General features: G+C 44.2%; 1 protein-coding gene across 4 annotated transcripts in view; it reads left to right on the forward strand.

Moving 5' to 3' along the window:
* The window catches only part of ube2o (ubiquitin-conjugating enzyme E2O), a 36,945-nt gene that overhangs the window by 5,232 nt on the left and 19,227 nt on the right, over window positions 1-12,486 (forward strand). For all 4 annotated transcript variants that reach the window (XM_080759727.1, XM_080759729.1, XM_080759728.1 and 1 more), the window contains exons 2-5: window positions 10,547-10,606; window positions 11,078-11,188; window positions 11,521-11,618; window positions 11,829-11,892. In XM_080759727.1, coding sequence (XP_080615853.1) covers window positions 10,547-10,606; window positions 11,078-11,188; window positions 11,521-11,618; window positions 11,829-11,892 — 333 coding nt within the window. The remainder of the gene's footprint in view (window positions 1-10,546; window positions 10,607-11,077; window positions 11,189-11,520; window positions 11,619-11,828; window positions 11,893-12,486) is intronic.

Genomic DNA, 12,486 nt, shown 5'->3' on the forward strand with positions numbered 1-12,486 from the left:
TCTCTTCAAAGAGGCAGAGGCATCAAACATCTCCAGTTGAGGACCCTCTAGTCTACACTGATTCCGGCCAGTCACATCACCCGTTTTCTTTTTCTTTGTTTTGTGTTTTTCACCTTCATAGCCTATTTAGATCATATAATTAGAATTTCTAATATAAAATAATTTCTATGTAAAACATGGTATTTATAGCTATGCCTACTCACTATGCCTACCACTTCAGTGCTGGAAAATTACTCTAATGTTATACTTAAGTAAAAGTAGCAATACTGCTGCTATGTAGAAACCAGGTAGAAACACTTACAAGTCTGCTATTCTCTCTCCCTCCCTCTCTCTCATTCCCTCTCTCTCTCTCTTGCAAGCGCGCGAGCGCACACACACGCACACGCACACACGCACACACGCCGGTCCGCCTCCTCCTCTTTTACATTCACAATCACAGAGTCCGTAGCGTACCGCTCCGGTCTTTTCTGAATCGCTGCCTTGGAATAATGTACTTTCTGACACATAGTGAAGTTGCGAGCCGAGGCGCTCTGGAATGTGAGCGATGCAGCGCTCAACGTTGTCCCGTACCGTTGTGTCAAAGAGTAGTTAACTACACACGTTGGTTTGTTAGCATCAAGTGCTAGTGCAGCTAGCAGACAGGAGTCTGCAGTGGAGTTGGATAGAGCGGCTGCGGCTCAGAGCGCCCGTTTTTAGAGAATTGATCGTTGTAGCCAGGCGCACCACAGTAATTATTTGTAGTAGCACTGGTGCTCCCAAATATATTTTTAGGTCGCAAAGGTTAAAATTCAGGCGCATTTGCGACCAAAATGGTCGCTATTTCGAGCCCTGCTGGTCATGCCAGAAAGTGACCTTCTGATTCCCGGAATGCCTTCTTACAGTTTCTATCCACTAACCACCCCTCAAAGAGTGAAGAGTCACATTGAAGACCTGATAAGTTTAGAAAGAAAGTGGATGTTCTTGAAAGGTATAAGGACTCAAGGAGCCAGTGGAACTTGTAGATATGTGGGAAAACAAATTAATAAGGCAGGGCAGCAGTTTGGTGACAGATGGTTATGTTAATGTCTGACTTTTTGTCCTTATACACTACATACATTAAACAGTAAGGTGCCTCTTTCTTTCTTTCTTTCTTGTTAGAAAACATTAAGGGCCTCTACAGTGGTCGGTTCTTTGAAATACTTCTGGCTGCATTTTTGTCCCTTAATTAATGTAGAAAGGAGAGACACCCACACACTGCCACTTGCTGGGTTCAGAGCATTTATTGAAGCAGCGACCTTCCTCAAGCCTGAGGACCGAAACGTTGCTTCAATAAATGCTCTGAACCCAGCAAGTGGCATTGTGCGGGTGTCTCTCCTTTCCACATTGTATATGCCTCGTCATCATCGCACCTGCTCCAAATTATTATTAATCATTAATGTGTCAAATCGAAAAAAGGGCTTTGTGAAGACCTCCATATTATTATGGTCAATGCCTGTGTGAAAAGTGGGAGTGATTGGTGCAGGCAGTGAGGAGCTACGGCAGTCACAGTGACAGACAGACTGACACACAGACAGACACACACTCAGACATTGACTGAATTATAGTATGATGATGATATCTGAGATTGGGATCGGAACACCTCTAAATTCACACGCAGATTAGACACGCCAACGGACCAACATGCGGAAACAACGGTCAGATCTGCCGTCCAACATGCACTCCTCCCGTGCTTGCGGTTTAAGGGCTTTAGGTTAGGGTTTGAGGTAGGTTGTCGGACCAATAATATGTCTAAACTAAAGTCTGTACCCGTTTAGGCCAAGTGGACTTTCTTGCAGGTGAAATTAATGTAATGGCCTGCAGTGTCTGTGTAGCCACCTGCCTGTCAATATTCCACCACCACCCCTCCCCCAGTGGTCTCTGTCCTTCCTGGCTTTGTTACTGGTCAAGCCTGTCGTCCACTGGTGATATATGGGACATTGGAAGAATCCATCTATGGCAGTAGGGGTTTGGTTGAGGGAGAGAGTGATTGTGGTGCTGGGTTGCTCCCCTCCATCAGCTAAGCCGAGCTCATGTCTCATTCATATAACTAAAGTGTGCTAGAGTATCACTGCACTGGTCAAAGGAATAAGGATGTACTTTCTTCTGAGCAGAGCAATATTGGCAGTGCTTCTCTTAGGATGTACCACCTGGCTGGCCTACAGTATGTGAAACACGGTGAAAGATCTCTATTGGTTCCACCGTAGAGTTTGCATTGGGTTGAGTTTTAGTAGCCTTGTAATTGCAAAGCCAGAAGCACAAAATTACACTTGCATTGTGGTCTAGCAAGGCTATGGTTGTGAGCATCATTTTGGGCATAGAACGGTTGCAGTTGAATTAATTCTATAGCATCATCTACTGACCACTTCAAATGCTGTCATTTGTTAAAATACAATAATATTGTCTATCCCCTAGTTTTAGGGTTGTATTCTTAAAAAAAACTGTCTAGAATGAGTTTTGGAAGACATCTCATGGACAGTTTGGAGGACACCAGCATAATTGTCAAATCACAAGACCAAGCTTGTTGCATTAGCCTAATGATATGGTTGTTCATAATTCTACTATAATGGATAATGTTACTAACTTTTGTCGATTATTTGGTCAGAATGAGCCAACTGAACGAATGTGTCTTTTGAATGTCTCTTTTGTTTAGAAAACATGGGTACATTTTGCCTATAATGACCTGCCCAAAATAGAGACTCTGTTTAAAGTAATCAATGACTTAGGAAGTTTAAAACTGTTGTGAAAACAGGACTGACGGTTGAAGTCAAACCATGTAAACTCCTCAAGTTTGAAAGTTAACTTCAGTCGATTATTTCTATCCTTCAATAATACCAATTGATATTGTACTTTATATCCTTATCGTTGATTAGTCACCTTTACAACAATTTGTGAGGATCGAGAAATCGTGGAATGTTGTGGGTAGCTCCCCCACAATTTGTCAAAATCCCCATATGCGCCTTTTGTTGGTATTCACTCATTTTGAGTGACCTGAGCATGGGTCCTGCAACTTTAAATGTGTGTATGCTCCAAGCAGCAATACTGCCCCCATCATGGATGGCCACATTTGTCCCGTTTGTTCCGTTAACGCAGAGTGGCAGCATTATTAGGTGTCAGCCCTGGTACCTTTTCAACATTCGGACAAAGTTCTGGGAGACTGGTGAAGTCAAAGACGGACTGCAAAGTGGCCGTCCCAGGAAGACGACACCCCAAGGAGTCAATTTTCTCAGTATGCTCATATCTCACCATTGCTTCGCAGATTGAGGAACCTTAGGCTTTCTTCCAGAGATTTACAGGCATGATTTGCAAAACGGTAATACAGTTGCAGGACCCATGCTCAGGTGCCAGTCACGCAGCTTGTTTGTAACTGCGAACCATGCGCTCAACCGGGTGTAGTTGTCACCATGTGTTGTGTATCCTGCTGTCCTATGTGTTGCTCAGGGAAGCTAAATGCAGGTGTAGGCAGACGGGAGTGTAATCTTGGACAGGAGGTTGTTGCCAAGGCCCGCCCAGCAGCAGTGCTCTGGAATACAGAGCCTGAGTTAGGCAGTTTAGTGGGTGCCAGCCAGTCCAGATTAGACTCCCATCCCAGGTACATAATTATGCTGAATACATGATCGTGTACTGTATGTGAGTGCAAGGACAATATACAAATGCACACGTATACACCCCACCCCCCTGTGTTTTGATGCCCTGTACATTAGGGTAGACTAGACGGACACAGGTGAGCGAGCATTCACACTCTGGTGTCATCAACCTATTCAGAACCTTGTCTCGTCTGGCTGAAGAGACATTGTGGCCTCAGAGGTCTGTGAGGTGCTGAGGTGACTCAGCAGGTGAGATGATATAAAGCTAACAGACAAGATGTACGCGCATGCACGTGCACAAACAGTTTTTTGTTGTCATTTAATACCGTGCTGTCAGAGCGAGGGATCAGACGGAACATCCTAAAAGGTGTAAAGTGGAATTAGTTACAGTATGACACTTATGCCCTTTTCCCACTCTTCTCATCCTCCTCCCCACACAACGGTTGCCCCCCCTTTCCTTGTTTCCTTAATCTCTCACTCCTCACCTCCACTCTTCCGTTTCTTCCTCCTGAGTCCTGTCTTTGTTTCTTCTTCTCAATTCTCATTCTTATCTTCCCTTTGCCTTTATTGTTTATAATTTATATCTCTGTTTCTCCATTCCATCCCATCCTCCAGCTGTCGTTCTTAACCCTGTCTCTCTCTTTGACACTAGCCTCAGTTTCCCCCTTCAAAACTAATGGTCTCCCCATTTTTTATCTTCCAAACCCTCCATGCTCTCCTGTCACTCTAAGCCTCCTCTCCTATGAAAATCTCCTCTCCCTCACTCACATCCGTTTTCTCCTTTCTTCCTGTGGGGCTCTCTCTCCCTACTTCACACTCATCCTCTCTCTCAGTCGCTCGCGAGCGCACGCTTAGGCCTGTGATGGAAAATGTTGAGCAGCAGTGATGTAATGTGGTGCTGTTTTGATGGCTGTCCATGCACACACGTGCACAGACGCGTGCACTGCACCACACCCAGCTCCTGCCCCTCAGATAATGGATCTCATCTGATCCTCTTTCCATCTCCCTATAGAACACACGGAGACATACATTCGGACCCCCCCCCCCCACTCTCTCACATACACACGTGTGCACGCACACAGGAGTGGACAGCCTCCATACTAAACAGCAGTGTGAATGCTTCTCTTCCATACCTTCCCCTCATTTCCCCCATAGTTCTCATATTGTGTCTACCATCTTTTCGCCTCTCTCCCTTTGCATATTGACCCATCCCTGTATCTGCTGTGCTTGCTGCGTTACTGTCTATTTCTGGCACTTGCCATGGTTGTTGCTGTCTCTTCCTCTCTCTCTCTGGTTCTGTTTTGGTCTCCCACTTGTGCTCGCTGTGTCTTCATTTTCCCCCTCTGTCACCCACCCATCTCCCTGTTCTCTGTTCACCAGCTGAACATTGTCTCATCTCCATCCTTTTTCTGTCGCCCCCTCATTGACCCTCCTGTCCTCCTCACCTTTAGGGGTGTAACAATTAATCAAACAAATCATTTTAATTCTTTATGAAAAAATATAAATCTACAAGCTCTGCAAGCTCAGCTTGTTGATTGCCTATTTTCTCTATTTGTTCACAAATCTTTTCTTCACTTGTGCTAATTGATTTGTTCATTTCGTTGATACAATATATATATCATAGATATTTGCAGCTCTCACCTGTACTTAGACTTTTCATTCTACTTGAACACCCGCTCCCAGGCTGCTTTTGTTCTCCTCTTCCTCATGTTGCCAGGCTTCCCCCATCCCTCTCTCTCGCTCTCCCACACGGTAAAATATATTATTATTTTTTACTGTGGTGTTCAATCGGTTCTCTCTCTCTCTCTCTCTCTCTCTCTGTTATTATTAATAGGGCCTGTGATATTAGTGTCATGTTGTCTCTGGGTAAGAAGCTGTTGCCTCCTTAATAGAGATACTGTATGGGTGATGGCTGTGTATCACAATCAATAGCTTTCAGTCAGACGCCACATTCCTGCAGTAACTACTAGGAGTCTGGCAGTGACGGCATAGTGGTGTGGTGAGGAAGGTGTGTGTGTCTGTGTTAAATCATACAGTAACCTGTGTTGTGATTTCCTTTAGTCGAGTGAGTGTAAGTCAGACATCTCTCGTTGTACTCGTCATGTCGCTAATGGAGCCGGAGCTTCTATTAGAACAGCGCGGGCGTGGTCCTCGCCTGCAGTCCCGCTGTAGCCTCACCCCCTCTTTGTCACTATGTCTGTCTCCCCGTCCCTCTCTTTCTCTCGCTGTCTTTCACCGCCCCCCAGTTGCACGGCACCTGTATAATGATGTGTGTTAATTAGGCCAGGAAGTAGAAGCAAAATGCTTGTCCGTCGATTCCCGTAACCACTTTGGCAGCTTCAGCCTTATCGGCCTTGATGAAGAGAAAGCCAAGATTGGCTCCTGTCTTGGGCCAAGCCACAACAAGCACACACAGCCCTCTTTTTCTGTCTCCTTCCTCTTTGTCTCTCTCTCCCTAACATTACTGCACTGTGCACGTGTGTGTGTGTGTGTGTGTGTGTGTGTGTGTGTGTGTGTGTGTGTGTGTGTGTGTGTGTGTGTGTGTGTGTGTGTGTGTGTGTGTGTGTGTGTGTGTGTGTGTGTGTGTGTGTGTGTGTGTGTGTGTGTGTGTGTGTCGTCTACGAGTGGTGGATGGTGTATTAATCATTAAGAGAGAAACTCCCAGACAGAAGGATGCATGTGGTTGTGGAAAGAGAGAGAGAAAAAAAGATAGCCCAGGAAACATGGAGAAACCCTCCCCCCTCTCCATTGTGGCTAGCGAACAAGAGACAGGTCATTTCCACGCTCAATGCGGCTGACTTGCTCTCATTGTATTTTGGTAGCAGCTTGAACTCTGAACAAAACGTGGTTTCCACTGAGTTCCTGAGCCCTGCCATCATAATGTTGAGTTCCTGAGCCCTGCCATCATAATGTTGAGTTCCTGAGCCCTCTGCCATCATAATGTTGAGTTAATGAGCCCTCTGCCGTCATAATGTTGAGTTAATGAGCCCTCTGCCATCATAATGTTGAGTTCCTGAGCCCTCTGCCATCATAATGTTGAGTCCCTGCCATCATAATGTTGAGTTAATGAGCCCTCTGCCATCATAATGTTGAGTTCCTGAGCCCTCTGCCGTCATAATGTTGAGTTAATGAGCCCTCTGCCATCATAATGTTGAGTTCCTGAGCCCTCTGCCATCATAATGTTGAGTTAATGAGCCCTGCCATCATAATGTTGAGTTAATGAGCCCTCTGCCATCATAATGTTGAGTTAATGAGCCCTGCCATCATAATGTTGAGTTCCTGAGCCCTCTGCCATCATAATGTTGAGTTAATGAGCCCTGCCATCATAATGTTGAGTTAATGAGCCCTGCCATCATAATGTTGAGTTCCTGAGCCCTCTGCCGTCATAATGTTGAGTTAATGAGCCCTGCCAATGGCTGCCATCATAATGTTGAGTTCCTGAGCCCTCTGCCATCAAAATGTTGAGTTCCTGAGCCCTGCCATCATAATGTTGAGTTAATGAGCCCTCTGCCATCATAATGTTGAGTTCCTGAGCTCTGCCATCATAATGTTGAGTTCCTGAGCTCTGCCATCATAATGTTGAGTTAATGAGCCCTGCCATCATAATGTTGAGTTCCTGAGCTCTGCCATCATAATGTTGAGTTCCTGAGCTCTGCCATCATAATGTTGAGTTAATGAGCCCTGCCATCATAATGTTGAGTTCCTGAGCCCTCTGCAATCATAATGTTGAGTTAATGAGCCCTCTGCCATCATAATGTTGAGTTCCTGAGCCCTCTGCAATCATAATGTTGAGTTAATGAGCCCTCTGCCATCATAATGTTGAGTTCCTGAGCCCTCTGCAATCATAATGTTGAGTTAATGAGCCCTCTGCCATCATAATGTTGAGTTCCTGAGCCCTCTGCCATCATAATGTTGAGTTAATGAGCCCTCTGCCATCATAATGTTGAGCTCCTGAGCCCTCTGCAATCATAATGTTGAGCTCCTGAGCCCTCTGCAATCATCAATGTTGTGTGCAAAAAACAAACATGCACACAAACCCCTGCCTATATTTGTGTCACATGTAGGCTAGTTGTGTGTGTGCCTGTGCACATACACTGTTGTGGAAACTTCACATGATGTGCAAGCTAGCTTTGTTGACTTCACCTTTTTGGTGGTGGTGTTGTTAGCCATGTCTTTGATGAGGATTTGATCCTTGTACCACGTGATGTCGAGTCATACCTGACTTGCGCGCACTACTTGCACCAGCTTGGTGACCTGACAAAAATCCATAATGCTTTAGAGTGCACAAAGAAACACCAGGATTTTCATAGATGAGCTTCAGAAACATTAATCACACACGCACAACAAAAAGAACACGTAGAAATCCCGACCTTACATATAACATACTATTTGATACTGCACATAACGCATTCTGATAAACACAAGACATTCAAGCACTTCGCTCTAAGCTGGAATTTGTAAGCCGCAAAACAGGCATATAGATTTCTTGTCAAATGAAACCCACTCTGTTGCTTGTGCACATCACCACTTGCATGCATACATTAGTGAGTGCTTCTGGGCAACCGGTTCTCCTGGATGATTTGCATTCAGTGTGCATGTTGTGCTGTTGCTTGACTTGTGTTGTGGGGTGAGACAGATGCACACATAAACACTGCTGCTACCTTGTTCAGGCAACAGATATTTTGGAAATGCTTGCTTCAACAAGAGTCAAGACTAAAGCCCTGCTAGCATCCCCTAGAGGCCATGCTTTTTATTACATCCAACCGCCACCATCCTTTTGAAGGATTAACACATATTGTAGACGACACCTATGGCTTAAGGTTCTTGAAGGTTCTCTGTAGTGTGCACAAACTCCAACGGTCTTCTAGGTTATAAACAACTTATAAGCATTTATCTGCATGCACAAGCTGTGAAGTGACCCCTGCCAGTGTCCTTGGCATTGTTCATCACACAGACAGGCAGTGTCTGTAAAAGTTCTAAAGTGACCTTGTCTTACTTTATTATTTAGTTCATTTGGGAGGGAGAGAGCATATTGAGAATGTATGATACATTCAAGTTTGCAAGAATCTGTTGTTGTGTCCCTAGTCTCGTGTTACCAGACTGTTGCCTCCGCAATTTTGCTTCCATCATACAGTCTTGAGCAACGGAAGAGCTATCATGAGTAAAATATAAAGCGGAAGTGGAGCTTCCTCCCCATTTCCGTTTCGTTTTTACAGTCGCGCACATTTATCCTAATATAAATTGAAATCATCTAAGAATATATAGCTTGCTGCTTAGCAGAAAAGGAAATAAAAATGTAAAGATAATTTAAAATATATTTTCTTGAACGGAAATGGCAGCTTCCTTACTTTGATTTAGGGAGGTGTAGTTCCAGACTATATACTGTATAATTCGAAGATTGTGGAATAGTTGTCTGGCTACTTGAGACTATTGTGTCCCTAACACATAACTATAAAAATAAATCTTACTGAAAAAAACAGACCTATGCCAGCGTCTTTGGCATTGTTCAACATTCATGCTGCATCTGACCCCAGACAGACAGTCGGTGTGGCAAAGTGTTGGTTGCCATCCTTGGAGCCCCGTCACTACTAGTGTGGCTAATCGAATGGTACACAGTACACTGCTCTCTGTACAGGTTGTCTCTATGGAATTGTATTACTATCCTGAATTCAGTGTCAGAAGATGATTAGTGGGATACTTTGGCTGCCTAATTGGATATATATTTCTATTCAACCTTTAATTATTTAACAGAGCTGAGGTGGTTCGGGCATCTGGTTAGGACGCCTCTCGGGCGCCTCCCTGGGGAGGTCCTCGACGCACGTCCCACTGGGAGGAGACCCCGGGGCAGACCAAGGCACAGTTGGAGGAAATACATCGACTCACTGGCCTTGGAACGTCTCGGAATCCCCCAAGAGGAAGTCACTAATGTTGCTCTGGAGAGGGAAGTCTGGAGCTCTCTGGTGGAGCTGTAACCCCCGCGACCCGACTATGGATAAGCGGTTGAAGATGGATGGAGATAATTTAGTAATGGACTAATTATTTGTAGAGTGATGGGTGTGGGTGTGTATGTGCGCTCTAAAAAATTGGCTCTATATTAGTGTCGCTGTATGTATCAGGAGGGAACTAGTTGTTCCTGCAGTAGAGACAGCCCGGATTAGACAGGCTACTGTTTAATAGATTACAAGGGAACATGGCGGCCCATCGATTGCCTCCACTCCTCTCTCAAGAATTCATCCGAGTAGGGTTACAGCACCAGACAAAACAGGAACACTTGCCAGACTTGCGCGTGTATGTGTGATGCGCTAGACCTCTGGATGCTAAGGTGGAGCGCAACACCTACCATCAGCTCCCAGTACTTAACCCATTCTGACCGGGAACCCATTTCGGTGTTGGCATCATGTTATGCTTTAGCTATTGAAAAATAGCAGATCTACAAGCTCATAGCGCGCCACCGAGTGGCGCGCTACGAGCTTGTAGGTCTGCTATTTTTGAAAAATCGAAGAACGACTGACATTTTTAGAATCTGATCTCAGGTCAGAATGGGTTCATCAGACCAGTGTGTGTCCAGTGGAAACCTCGTATGAATCTGATCTCAGGTCAGAATGGGTTAAAGCACGACATCAAGCCGTGGTCCTCATACGCTGAGTTGGCGGTGCCCGGCATAAATCCATCCATACATCCATGATGCTCCATTTATCCTTCAACCCCTTTCTCTAGACAAATTAACAATTGATAAATACTAAACGCTGAATGGAATCTAATCACAAGCATTAACAATGAATACCGGTAGTCACAAATATGTGATAAGGTTGGTGTTTTAAGAGCCAATATCACCCACCCACAGGTCATTATCACCCACTCAGTAATACCCCACCCCAGTGACAATGATTGTCTGTATCTGATTTTGCAACTGTTTTTTAACCTTTGTCAATTTCTTTTTACAGCTGAATCTAGAAGATCGATCCATAGTCATTAGAGACATTGTGCGACGAATGAATTCCAATGTAAGTGGGTCCTCATTGTCTCTCTCTCCTCTCACTCCTCTTTTATACCTGTCACATGCTCACAGTCTTGCTTCACTCGGTTTCATCACGCTGTTCTTTTAGTTAGTTTAATTGCGTCAGGCATGACTGGAATATCATTACTGACCGACGCATACAGGCATCAAAGGAGCGTTAGCTGATGAAGACTGGAGTTGCAGTGTTAAAATAAAATGTGTGTAATTCACATGATGGGATGGCATGCCGCTAATATTAAAATATTGGTACACCACTGAAAACAAGAGATGAACATTTGCAATAATAAAGAAGTTGATGCTAGGTTTGAATAGAATGGCAACTTGGGACATTTGAAGTCAAGTTTCATGTTGTGAGATTTGTCCTCTACATTTAAAAGTGACTCTTACTATTAGGAGTATATCTCTTTGATACAGTGCATCGCTTAGCTTGCCTTCTTGCTTTCTGATTGGTTTCCAGGACAACCAGTGTGGTATTGTGACCAACATCGACATAGAGTGTGCAGTGAAACTCGTGGGGACCAACTGTGTGCTGTACCCAGTCAACAGCAAAGACCTCCAGCACATCTGGGTAAGAATGGATATTTGTGGAATTATGGTAGCCTACGATGAAGATCTGTACAAATGTTGAATGTACACGATTTAATTAATCAGCATGGCATGCTATTCATTTCAACAAACTATAGGTAATTACTAATTTCAAACCTTTTTCTTAAAACGTTTTATTTTTATTTAGTTAAATATTTGGGAGAAATCGGCCCAAGGATAGTTCTGGGCAATGGCAATAACATGCTCTAATATCAATAGAACTATTTGTAGTAGACATAAAAAGATATGTTATTTTGAATGTGATTTTCCGTGTGGTGTCAGAACTCATCCCACTGTTGTGCTTGTGTTCCTCAGTCTTTTATGTATGGCGACTATATAGCCTATGACTTCTGGCTGGGGAAAGTATACGACCTGACCAATCACATCATCCTCAAGCTGTCTAATGGAGCCAGGTAATCAGTGCGAGTGGAGTATGTATGGCGGCGGGGGCGTGCGTGAGCATGAGCGAACGTCTGTGTTTGCGTCAGCATTGTCTTTCAAGAACATGCATGAGAATGCTTGGTCTGTGGGTGTATATGGATCTGATGCATGGCTTGCAGTGTGCATGGGATGTGCACACAGACACACATGTGTTAACCATACGCTCTCTCTCCTCCCTCCAGGTGCTCCATGAGTGTGGAGGACGGTGCCAAGCTGTACGATGTCTGTCCTCATGTCAGTGACTCGGTGCGTAGCCACAAGCTCTCATTTGTCCTCATGCAGGGCTGGCACGGTTACACATTTGAGTTGACGATTAATTGTCACACAAATAATTGCAATTAATGATTTCATTGTGTCGTTTTTTTTGCATTGAACATTGGAATGTTACAATTAGAATTTCTGTTTGCCTTTTAGGCTTTGTAATCAGAAATTGCACAGGGCAGATATGACTAATAACAAATTACAAAGAAATCACTGACTAATTTTATCATTTTTTGATGTTTTTCTTTCCAAACAAATATACAAAATAGCAGAAATAGTTGATCTGCAAGCTTGTAGATCTGCTATTTCTGAAAAAACCATTGACTATTATGCAAAACTAATTGTGATTACCGGTAGGCGATTATGTAATAATTGTGACAGGTCTCTCCTCATGTCAGACGTGTGTGCGTAGCCACACACACTCATCTGTCGTATCCGCTACAGGAGCTTGTATATCGCCTCACCCCTCCCTTCTTGCTAAACAGCTGAGCTGTGTTCCACGGTCAGCTCAATTTCATAAAGGCTAAAGAACTGAAGGCCTATTCATAGTCTGGATTTTCGGTGGTGAGGTGACCACCA

Source organism: Protomyctophum bolini, assembly GCF_963924005.1.
Source record: "Protomyctophum bolini genome assembly, chromosome: 3".
Classification (NCBI taxonomy): Eukaryota; Metazoa; Chordata; class Actinopteri; order Myctophiformes; family Myctophidae; genus Protomyctophum; species Protomyctophum bolini.